This window comes from Podarcis liolepis, assembly GCF_965112155.1.
Source record: "Podarcis liolepis genome assembly, chromosome: 9".
In the NCBI taxonomy this organism is placed as follows: domain Eukaryota; kingdom Metazoa; phylum Chordata; class Lepidosauria; order Squamata; family Lacertidae; genus Podarcis; species Podarcis liolepis.
This window is the reverse complement of record NC_139564.1, coordinates 11,616,267-11,628,323: the sequence shown is the minus strand read 5'-3', so window position 1 is coordinate 11,628,323 and position 12,057 is coordinate 11,616,267. Positions and strand designations below refer to the sequence as shown.

General features: G+C 47.9%; 1 protein-coding gene across 2 annotated transcripts in view; it reads right to left on the bottom strand.

The window, feature by feature from the left end:
- Positions 1 to 12,057, bottom strand: part of FRAS1 (Fraser extracellular matrix complex subunit 1) — a 388,317-nt gene that overhangs the window by 31,531 nt on the left and 344,729 nt on the right. For both annotated transcript variants that reach the window (XM_083520384.1, XM_083520385.1), the window contains exons 56-60: positions 8,482 to 8,642; positions 6,499 to 6,646; positions 4,179 to 4,384; positions 1,699 to 1,855; positions 627 to 827 (exon numbers count right to left, since the gene is read on the bottom strand). In XM_083520384.1, coding sequence (XP_083376510.1) covers positions 627 to 827; positions 1,699 to 1,855; positions 4,179 to 4,384; positions 6,499 to 6,646; positions 8,482 to 8,642 — 873 coding nt within the window. The remainder of the gene's footprint in view (positions 1 to 626; positions 828 to 1,698; positions 1,856 to 4,178; positions 4,385 to 6,498; positions 6,647 to 8,481; positions 8,643 to 12,057) is intronic.

Here is a 12,057-nt window from a genome sequence, read left to right as displayed (position 1 = left end):
CAGCTTTGAGCACATTGTTACTCAAGTGAAATGAATGGGCCTTTAATTTCAGCAGGAATATATCCCATGTGTTCTGCAGGGGCTTGGGAGCTGGGCAGCACTGGGATGAAGGAAGCAGACTGGGCAGAGTTAAGGGAACGGAAGGGCTTTAAGGAAGGAGAGTCCTGCACGTCTCCTTCCAGCAACTCTTGCAACCAAGCTGGTGCCAAACATACTGCTCTGCTTTCCTTTGGACCACAACAACAAGGCTGAGAGGAGGGTCTTGTTGTCTGGGCAGCTCAGGATCTCCGTACAAATGGCCCAGGCTTGCACCCCAGGGAAGCCACTTCACTTCAGAGGTGCTACTGCAGCAAAACAATGTGGGAGGCAGAAGTTACGAGTTAGCGGTCTCTGCAGCCACAGCAGGCGCTGTGAATCTCCAGTGGGTTGACTTCACCCCTGGAGGCGCACTCCATTGTCTCTTGAGACAGACAGATGCCAGCAATTTTGTTCCATGTCTTTCGGATATTAGCCTTTCCGGACCGCCCCACCCACAATGGCCTTCAAAGAAAAGACATAAGCAAGCTTATTTTTTGCCTCCAAACAATGTCCATTATTGCAGAACTTGAGGACTTTCTGTGCTTTACCAGGACTGAACTTGAGGACTCGACTCTTTGGGTAGTAATCAATCCCAGACTGAGCAGAGCCGTCCCGGGTGCTGCAGCGAACTTTGGAGGTCCTGTTTTGGTCCCCTCTCCGTAGCACCTTGACATTCAAGAAAGCAACCCCTTCAGGCCCAGGAGGTTCACGGACTTGGTAAGCAGCTTCCTCAAACTCGATGGTGGGAGCTAGAGAAACAGAAGAAAAATAGAAGCTGCTTCTTTGTGTCTCCAGATGTGAAGAACACTTTGAGTTAGGTTTATACAATTAAAACTATACATGTGTCTGCTGGAACTATGTAACCAGAATATTGGAGCCATGTGCTGTATATATATTAACCGTGGCCAGGTTTCTACATGTTAAATTATGGGGAAACTCCCATAAACTAACTAAATATGACTTAGTTAGGAAACTCTGGGAGCAGATAAGCCCAATTAAGTTGAGAACGCTGTTGAAAAGCAGAGATAAATACTCAGAAGTTATGCACAAGAGGAACGTGGTGACCTAGTAGATAAAAAAGGAATTATAAATATCTGGGAAAGGGATGGGTTATATGGTTTTTTTAAAGTGCACTCAGGCTGTAAATAAATACATAAGAAGTTAACTGCAGGTAAGATTTCTTATGAATTGCAGTTAAACGTTACTACTTATCAACTCTTGTGAGCCACTTGTTCTACAAATTGCATTTAAAGGCCAATCGTTATTTGTAAATGTTTGCAAGTTATTTTTAAGTCAATTGATTGTTAGGCACTTAAATATGATCTTTTAACCTCTGTGCCCTGGCTCCTGCCCAAGAACAGTGATACAGGCACTTTCTTGTAGGTGAAGAAGCAGAGTTTTGTTCTAGCAGGCTGACGGTGCAAACTCGGCAGCAGGAGGAAAGCAGGAAATTAGCACAGATGCCCCGAGGCTCCAGCAATGTGGCAAGGCTCAAACCAACTAGGGAGAGAGGAGCTTCAAGGTTCCCCAAGCACAATTCGGGGACAAGGCCAGAGGTCCACTGGTCCAGTGGGTCCGAAAACACGTAAAGGCTGGCGCATGCAGGCCAGCTCCTCTTACCATCTTCATCATTGGAGATAATAATGGAGGCCATATTATTCTTGCCAACTGTAGCCCCACTCCAGTGGTTTCCAAGAGGGTTGCTCAGGTATATCTGGAACTTCTCCTCCGGTTCAAAGGCAGAGTCGTCATTAATAAAGATAGTGCAGTTCTTTACCTAGAGCCAAGGATGCCAACGGTTAAGGACGAGGAGGTAGGTAACCCGGCTAACCTGTTTATTAAAAACACAAATACGCTGCCTCTCCTGCAAAACGTTCATAGCAGCTCCCAGCACAATAATAAAAAAATACAAGAAATCAGTAATAAGTAGGACTATCTGGAAAAAGGAAGACTGGGATCAGTGGCGTAGTGTGGGGGTGCAGGGGGGGCTGGCCGCACCGGGCGCAACATCTGGGGGTTAGGGTTAGGGGGCGCAAATTATTTGCCTTGCCCCGGGTGCTGACAACCCACGCTACGCTACTGACTGGGATAGCAGATAAAATAGCTAATATGCCCAGCATGCTAGCATTGATTGTTAGGCAGGCCAGGTTTTCGCATGCTGCAAACCATTTGGAGACTGCTTTAAAATATGAAGTGGTATAAAGGTAAAAGTAAAGGGACCCCTGACCATTAGGTCCAGTCATGAGCAACTCTGGGGTTGCGGCGCTCATTTCGCTTTACTGGCCGAGGGAGCCAGGGTTTGTCCGCAGATAGTTTTTCTGGGTCATGTGGACAGCATGACTAAGCAGCTTCTGGAGAAACCAGAGCAGCGCACGGAAACGCCGTTTCCCTTCCTGCCACAGCAGTACCTATTTATCTACTTGCACTGGTATGCTTTTGAACTGCTAGGTTGGCAGGAGCTGGGACTGAGCAACGGGAACTCACCCTGTTGTGGGGATTCAAACCTTCCGATCGGCAAGCCCTAGGCTCAGTGGTTTAGACCACAGTGCCACCCGCGTCCCTTTATGAAGTGGTATATACAGTGCATTTTTCGGGGGGGGGGGATGCAGGGGTACGCATACCTCTAAACATTTTGTGAATCTAACGGGAGAAGAAACTTTTAAAAAAATAAAAATTGTTTCTTCTCTAGCACAGTGAATCGTCAGCTCCATTGAATAGCACTGTGAACCGTCAGTTCCGTTGCTACCCCCAATGGCGACTTCATTTCCTTTCCCGGTGTTTCCTGAATCTTAGACAGAAGTGAGCGTTTAATGTGTGAAGCAGTGTGGAATGTGGATGTGTGGAATCAGGAAGACGTTAGTGCACACAACCTCATGCCAATGTGGAAGTTACTGTGATCTGTCAGCTGTGTAATATGAGGTAATGCATGTTCTTTGTACTTTTGTCAATTTACTGTATTTATTTTCCCCGATTTGAACTATAAAATGGTGATTTTCTCGAGAGTACCCCTAAACATTTTTTTTTTTTAAGGAAAAACCACTGGGTATATAAATAACCGAAGTAAATAAATGTCTGTCTGTAAAAAGAAAGCACTTTGCAGTGCAGTGAAAGGGAATGGTAAAGATGGGCATTCCTAGGCAGGGAGTTTCACAAATCGGATGTGACCACCAATTCATTGGCTGTTGTTTCATTGTGAGCTACCGTATTTTTCGTCCCATAGGACGCACCTAGTTTTTTGGGGGGGAAATAAAGGGGAAAAATTCCCTTTATTTCCCCCCCAAAACCAGGTCGGGGAAACCGAAACAGGTTGAGGAACAGCGGGATGGCGGCGCTGGGCCTCCCTGCTGTCCCCCAAGCTTGTGGGGCTGGCCGATGTCTGCCCGGCGCGCGGGGCGCTCTGCTTCAGGGCGTCCGTCACGCCGGGTGGCAGGCTGCTATCCCCACGCTGCGGATGTCTGCCCGGCGCGAGGGGCGCTCTGCTTCAGGGCGTCCGTCACGCCGGGCAGCAGGCTGCTATCCGCAGCGTGGGGAGCCCTGCGGGGAACTCCTGCAGGGCTCCCCACGCTGCGGATGTCTGCCCGGCGTGAGGGGCGCTCTGCTTCAGGGCGCCCCTCACACCGGGCGGCAGGCTGCTATCCGCAGCCTAGACAGCCCTGCGGGACCTCCCGCAGGGTTGCCTAGGCTACGGATGTGTTCCCGAAGCGCCGGGCGCTCTGCTTTCAGCGCGCCTGGCGCTCCGTGAAGCAAGCTGCTATCCGCAGCCTAGACAGCCCTGCGGGACCTCCCGCAGGGTTGCCTAGGCTGCGGATGCATTCCTGAAGCGCCGGGCGCTCTGCTTTCAGCGCGCCCGGCGCTCCGGGAAGCAGGCTGCTTTCCGCAGCCTAGACAGCCCTGAGGAACCTCCCGCAGGGCTGCCTTGGCTGCAGATGTCTTCCTGAAGCCTGGAGAGCAAGAGGGGTCGGTGCGCACAGACCCCTCTCGCTCTCCAAGCTTCAGCGAAAGCCTGCATTTGCCCCATAGGACGCACCCAGATTTCCCCTTCATTTTTGGAGGGGAAAAAGTGCGTCCTATAGGGCGAAAAATACGGTACATAGACTCACCTTCTCCCCTTTCAGAAAAGTGACACGCGATTCCTCCGTGTTTCTCCTTTCCTCAAAGTCCTCCATGGCTTTCGCTGTCTGGCCCTGGGTGTAGCACCTGACAGACGACTCATAGCTTAAGTCTCCGGTGCGGATGATGGGAATGTGGAGGATGCCCTCCTTCTCTTTCACAGGGTACAATTCTTTACTAAATTTCATGTTCGGCACTGCGGAGGGAAGAAGAGGAATCACTCAAACTTCTGCGGGCCTACAGTATGCTGAAAAACGAGGGCATAATTTCTCAGAAGCTGCAAGCTCAGGAATGTATGACTCCTGTTTTAATTACCAGGTCACAGGGGTTTTTGGTGCCTTGAACAGGGGACAGTGGGGTCCAGGCCTTCTGCCACCATGGTAGGTTGTAGACAAGAGTGAACAGGTAAAAGGTAAAAGGGTAAAGGACCCCTGGATGGTGAAGTCCAGTCAAAGGCGACTATAGGGTTGTGGCGCTCATTCAGGCCGAGGGAGCCGGCGTTTGTCCACAGACAGCTTTCCGGGTCACGTGGCCAGCATGACTAAACCGCTTCTGGCGCAACAGAACACCATGACGGAAACCAGAGTGCATGGAAAAGCCATTTACCTTCCTGCCACAGCGGTACCTATTTATCTACTTGCACTGGTGTGCTTTCAAACTGCTAGGTTTGCCTCCAGGGCTCTTTCGGCTGTGGCTCCAATCTGGTGGAACGCTCTGCCACAAGAGACTAGGGCCCTGCGGGACTTGACATCTTTCTGCAGGGCCTGCAAGACAGAGCTGTTGTTAGCCGCCCTGAGCCCGGCTTCGGCTGGGGAGGGCAGGATAAACATAAAATTTATTCTTATTATTAGGTTGGCAGGAGCTGGGACAGAGCAATGGGAGCTCACTCTGTCGCAAGGATTCGAACCACCGACCTTCTGATTGGCATTCACAAGGTCAGCTGTTCCCTCTTAGGGACGTGGGTGGCGCTGTGGTCTAAACCAAGAGGCTCAGTGGTTTAGACCACAGTGCCACCCATGTCCCTAAGAGGGAACAGCTGACCTTATGAATGCTACTTTGCAGTGCTTCATCTCCCCATGACTGGAGAATGTGGTACAGATTTGAGGCCCGGCAAGATGAGGCAATCTGAGAACCTAAAAGGTGGCTGCTCAGGCTGACCACTGGATCAGACCAACAGCCTATCTAGTCCGTCATCCTGTTTCCCAGATACCTCTGGGAAGCCCAGAAGCAGGGCAGGAGAACAATCACCCTCTCTCCTCATCATGTACCTCAGCAACTGGCATTCAGGTGTGAACTGGCATCCAGGTCTGAATGCCTGTGAACCTGGAAGGAATGTATAGCCAGCATGACCAATAGCCACTGATATTCTGATCCTCCCTGCATTCATCTTTATCCCCTTTTAAAACCATGTCAGCTATTGGCAGCCATCCCCACATCCCACGACGGTGAATTCCATAAATTGACTATCCACTGCTCAAAAACATGAGCAAGTTGTTGCTCAGTGTAAGCTGGACTGCTGTATACTGCCTTGAAAATCTTGCTGGGAGTTATGGAACCACATTAAGGGCAATTCCAGTGCTCAAAATTGAGTACTGGAATTGCCTTCACTCCATATATATAATTTTTATTTAGCCTCTAACAATATTATCATCGTATACATTTTTTTTAAACGTACAAAGCTTCTTCTTGATTTCCAACCGCTTCTTTCCTGATGTTCGTTTTTTGCTTTTTATTAGCTGTTTTAGAACACACACGTTTATTATCTAAACCCTGCGACCGTTAAATCTTTAGTAATCCACTGCTTATATTTCAAATCCTGCCCGCGACATCATATATTGGAGTTAATTTGATTAGGTAATCCATCTGGGATCTCCATTCCTCTTTAAACACTTTGTCATTATGTCCTCTTAATTTGGCAATTAATTTTGCCATTTCAGCATATTCCATCAGTTTCAGAAGCCATTCCGATGGACTTCTTCACTCCCAGTTGCAGACAATAAACAAATAAATTCTGCATGTGGTGTATTCCAACAGATCATGGGCAGGGAGCTGCTGTGCATGTACACATTTTAAAATGCCCTTCAGCCCTAAGCTTGCCAAGAAAGTTGTCTTACTGAAGCTCAGTTACATAGCTTAGTCGGTAGAGCATGAAACTCTTAATCTCAGGACTGTGGGTTCGAGCCCTACATTGGGCAAAAGATTCCTGCATTGCAGGGGGTTGAAACAGATGACCCTTGTAGTCCCTTCAAACTCTACAATTCTATGATTCTATGAACCCTAGCCAACCTAAAATATTGTTGACCCTCTTACCATCCTGGAAGGTGTCATTAATGGCCACCATTGCTTGAAAAGGCCTGGCCAGCTCTGCTCCTTGTGGCGAGCTCAAGTAGACGACAAACGTCTCCACCCCTTCGATGACTGGGTACTGTGCATCATCCAGAATTGTCAAGGTGCAGTACTAGAGGAGATGAGAGAAATAAAAAGGCCTACTTTCTTAATATATAAAACCGACCAAACAAGCAGTGTCAGATTTACGTATAAGCTAAACAAGCTATAGCTTAGGGCCCCACTCTCTTGGTGGGGGGGGGGGGGAATTTAAAGGAAACAAACCTGGATGTACATTTCCAAAATGTAAGATAAAGTATATATAAAGGTAAAGGTAAAGGGACCCCTGACCGTTAGGTCCAGTCGCGGACGACTCTGGGGTTGCGGCGCTCATCTCGCTTTACTGGCCGAGGTACAGCTTCCAGTGTACAGCGTACAGCTTCCGTGTTATGTGGCCAGCATGACTAAACTGCTTCTGGTGAACCAGAGCAGCACAGCCGTTTACCTTCCTACCTATTTATCTACTTGCACTTTGACATGCTTTCGAACTGCTAGGTTGGCAGGAAAAGTATACATAATTCTTCTTAATTGTATTTCACTATTAATATACTTCTTAATTGTATTTCAGTTCAACAATTACTTTGATAAAATACATATTTTGTTATGTGCAAATGGCTTTAGATACCTCTTAGGTCCATAAATTACCATATAGCATATATTCAACACAAAAAACAGCGACAATTTGTTGTTGACAAAGGACAGCTGGACATATAAAGGGCCCCATTACCTTCAGTAGCTTAGGGCCTCATCAAACCTAAATCAGGCTCTGCAAACAGGTATGTGTGAGAAGGAATGCCAGAGGATATGAGAGGAGTCAATGGTGTTGGGCTCTTCTAGATTCACAAATGGCACCTGCTTTCATCTGTGCATCGCTGCTTATCTCAGATGCACGAAGAAACAGCCAAAAACATCCGGACTGTTAGGTTTACCTGAGCAAAGTTCTGTGCATGTCTTTCCCAGAACATCTGATACCTGGGGCACAGATTGTTTTCTGGATTATGTAATAGGAACCAGATGACAACTTTCAGGAAGAATTTGGGGAAGGTCAGCCAGGGGCTCAGACACAGTATTTTTTGCTAGGGGAGGGAACTCACCCTCACTTTCTGAAGTTCCTTCCAATAACTGCTGGCTGGCGGTCACCATTTCCCCTTACCAAAAACAATGACAAATGACCACACAGCCTTGTTCCTCCAGATGTATCTGGGTGCAAAAAGTGGCAGCCCCCAGGGAAGGAGTTCTGAGTGGCGGTGGCAAGTTTTAGTGTGGATTTAGGCTCATCATAACCACCCACCAATGTCTCTAGTTTGGTACTGTGCTTTCTAGGTACAATTAAAAATGGTTTCGTTCCCATCTTGCAAAACACTATGCAAACCAAACCGCAGCTATCCTTCAAAATCTGAATTTCTCTGAATTTTGTTACGCAGTTATCCAACCAAAAAATGTCTGCAGAAATGTTAGGAGAACATGGGCATTAAAATGTATATATTAGTGAAAATAAATGTATTGTATTAGGGGACATTACTTGTAAAAATGTGCATGTTGAGCAAAGATAAATAAATAAATCACATGTATATTGCTAGGAATGCTCACTAAAATGCTGACAAATTTTTGTAAAGACATTTTTCTTTTTAAATCACAAACTGATGCAAAAATGTGATGATCTGAACTTCAGGCTGGAAAAAACGAGAAAGTCAGAGAAACCAAAACTGACAGTGCCATCCATCCCTAATTACCATTTTTTCCTGATTTAACGTCTAGTTTGGTTCTTTGTTTGATCTGCACCATTTCTGTACAGACTAAAACACACAAGATGCATGACAGAAATGCGTTTGAATGCTCCTTATGAAACAATGCTTAGTTTGGTCCCAGGTACTAATTGCTTGGTAATAGCAAAAAATGTAGTGATACCTCTTCAGTTCTTCCTGGGCGAAATTCCACTTTCTTGGAGCTGGGTATGTAGTCGACACCCGGAGTTGCCGATGGCGGATCCGATGTACGAGTGGCGCACCATACGGACGTGGGGGTCGAGAGGTCAGGGCCGTGCCTAGTAACGGGGATTTCAATGATTCCTGCAAGGAAGGGAGAGAAGGGAGGAGTTTGTGGGAAAAGGTGACTACTGGTAGCATCTCTAAAGCAGCGTCTGCCAGCCTGGTTGCTTTCCAGATGTTTTGGGCTACAGTTCCTATCAGCCTCAGCCAGCACAGCTGTGCTGCCCTAAAAAAAACCTGGGGAAAGATTTTCAGAGAGCACAGTCATCCCTCCTTGAATCAGCGTTAAAGGGAAGGTATTACTAAAGCCACTTCCGCCCTACAGAGGAGGTGGGGTTGCGGGCTTCCCAGCCCCCGCGCGATTGGGGGGATTTCTGGCCACGTCATCGGCTGGCTCTGGGGTCATGGCCTGCCCTATTTAAGGCAGGATGCAGCCGGGGATCTCCCTCTTTGCCGCCTGCCAGCTGTTCCAGTTTTTCCCACCCTATAAGGTTTTCGTTCCTTGACCTTGCTATGGACCTTGGTTCGTTGCCGTTGAGGGGCCTGGAAGGAATTTTTCCACTTGGCAAATTGGCACCAGCCACTTGGTTTTCCTAGCAAATTGTCACAACTTTCTTGGTATTGGCATTGGTATTGTTCTGTAGATGGAAGAGGGGAGGTAGTGCCATCACCTGCCCCGCATATTGAAGGGTAGTCCGGTAAAGGATTCCAGGGGGCTTGGCCCTGTCCGAAGCCTAGGGAGGTGAGGGCCTAAGGAATGCCCCCTGTCGGTGACCCCAGGGGAGTTCCTAGTTGATGTGCATCAGCAGGACTCCCCCTACTGGTGGTTAACCCTTCCCGGACTTCAAGCGGACGGGCTGAAGTCAGATATAGTTGGTTAGGACCAATGCCTAAGCCAATACCACTCATCACCTGTAGCCAATAAAGTTGTGGCCTTATTTAGCCGATTAACCTTAATAATTGTGTCAAGTGTCATTATTTCCACTGGGGGAGGGCGTGAACGCGCCACTCAATGGATCATTATTGCATGTCTAGTTAGCTCATCAAGGAAATAATGTCAGACACCAGCCTGGAACCCAACCATGACAGCAAATATTCTTTTCTTTTTTCTTTTTAACCCATCTGTACTTTATTTTCCACATTTGCAGTTCAAAATTAAGGATTCATACAGCCATTCTCCAACAAACTGTTGCCCCAGTCAGGTCACTTCCCTAAATTTCAGCACCATTCTAACATCCAGTTAATCAAGAATAATCCCATTTTATTCATTCTCATCAATAAACAACATTAGAAAGGGGGTGGAGAGATACTACATTATGTTTATAATAAGCTGCCTTAAATTGTTTATAAGGATAACTAGGAAGTCAAAGACTATGAAAGAGTAGCTAGCTTATGTTGTGACCTTGAAGCAAATATTCTAACTGCCTCTAAATGGCGCACTCCAGCTGTATTATCTACTGAGGAATTTGCTGAGTAAAACATGGAAAACTCCTGCCAACATTTACTGAGATGGTCCAGTTAAAGAAAGGAAGGAGGTGAAACACATACCGTATTTTTCGTCCCATAGGACGCTCCGTCCCATAGGATGCACCTAGTTTTTTGGGGGGGAAATAAAGGGGAAAAAATTCCCTTTATTTCCCCCCCAAAAAAAACCAGGTCGGGGAAACCGAAACAGGTTGAGGAACAGCGGGATGGCAGCGCTGCGCCTCCCTGCTGTCCCCCAAGCTTGTGGGGCTGGCCAATGTCTGCCCAGCACGCGGGGCGCCCTGCGCCTCGCGCACCGGGTGGCAGGCTGCTATCCGCACTCTGGGGAGCCCTGCAGGGAACTCCTGCAGGGCTCCCCACGCTGTGGATGTCTGCCCCGCACGCTCTGCTTTCAGCGCACCCGGCGCTCCGGGAAGCAGGCTGCTATCCGCAGCCTAGACAGCCCTGCGGAACCTTGCGCAGGGCTGCCTAGGCTGCGGATGTCTTCCTGAAGCCTGGAGAGCAAGAGGGGTCAGTGCGCACAGACCCCTCTCGCTCTCCAAGCTTCAGCGAAAGCCTGCATTCGCCCCATAGGACGCACCCAGATTTCCCCTTCATTTTTGGAGGGGAAAAAGTGCGTCCTATAGGGCAAAAAATACGGTACTTTGGAAACAAACTGGCTAATATTTATCAGTTGTTGTTGTTTTAAAAACATTTTTTAATTTTGTATTCTTTATCGAAAAATAAAAAGTGCAAAATTACAAGTGCACTTGTAAAAACACTGATGCGTAATAGATGCAGACAAATATGTTTTATCTTAACATGGTGGAGGACACCCATTTGCCCATCACTTGATGTCACCATGACAACAGGCAATAGAACTTCGAAGGGTAGAATTTGGAGCACACTCTTCGGGTGCTCTCGATTCCTCCTTTCTTCCTTTGCAGGTGTGGCTTGCTTTTAAGCTGCACCTGCAAAGGAAGTCTTTTTCTCCTTGGCAGCCCAGCTTGAATCCAAGCACTTGTTTCATATGCAGAAGACATCTGGTTCAATCCTCAGCATCTCTGAGTAGGCCTTGCCTGAAACCCTATAGAGCCACTGCCAGTCAGACAATACTGAGCTAGAAGAACCAATGGACCAAGGCAGTTTCCTATGTCTGAATTTGCTGGCCCTTGAAGAAATAGCTCCTAGGCAGGTAGCCTAAAAGTCAATGGACACAAAGATTCCTGCATTGCAAGGCTTTGTACTACAATAAATGAACCGTGGGGTCCCTTCCAACTCTACAATTCTATGAAAGAAACCATGGTTTCCCTGGTTAATTAAACAACCTTTGGCCTTTGAAACTGGAGGGGAGGTTATCGTTTTTGTTATTACAGTGGTACCCCGCAAGACGAACGCCTCGGAAGATGAAAAACTTGCTAGACGAAGGAGTTTTTCGTTTTCTTAGCCGCTTCGCAAGACGCATTTCCCTATGGGCTTGCTTCGCAAAACGAAGCTTGCCCCACAAGCTCCGGGGATAGCGGGGAAGCGCAGCGCGTCTTCCCCGCTGTCCCCGGACCTCTTTTGAAGCAAGGGGCGGCAACGGGGAGAAGCGATTCTCCCCGCTGCCCCTTCCCTTGCTTTAAAACAGGTCCGGGGAGAGAGGGGAAGGCGCGCGCACCTTCCCCTCTGTCCCCGGAGATTGCGGGGCAGGCAACGGGGAGAAGCAATCTTCTCCCCGCTGCCCCTTGCTTTAAACAGGTCCGGGGACAGAGGGGAAGGCGCGCGGCGCTTCCCCTCTGTCCCCGGACGGTCTCCATAGGAACGCATTGATTGATTTTCAATGCATTCCTATGGGAAACCGTGCTTCGCAAGACGAAAAACTCGCAAGAAGAAAAAACTTGCGGAACGAATTAATTTCGTCTTGCGAGGCACCACTGTATGGTTTTCTGTGTTTTTATTTTGCACACCACCCTGTGATTCTCAGATGAAGGGAGGTATCAGTGTAATAAATAATAATAAGAGCTGAACTTGAACTCGCATCTCCCCCCAT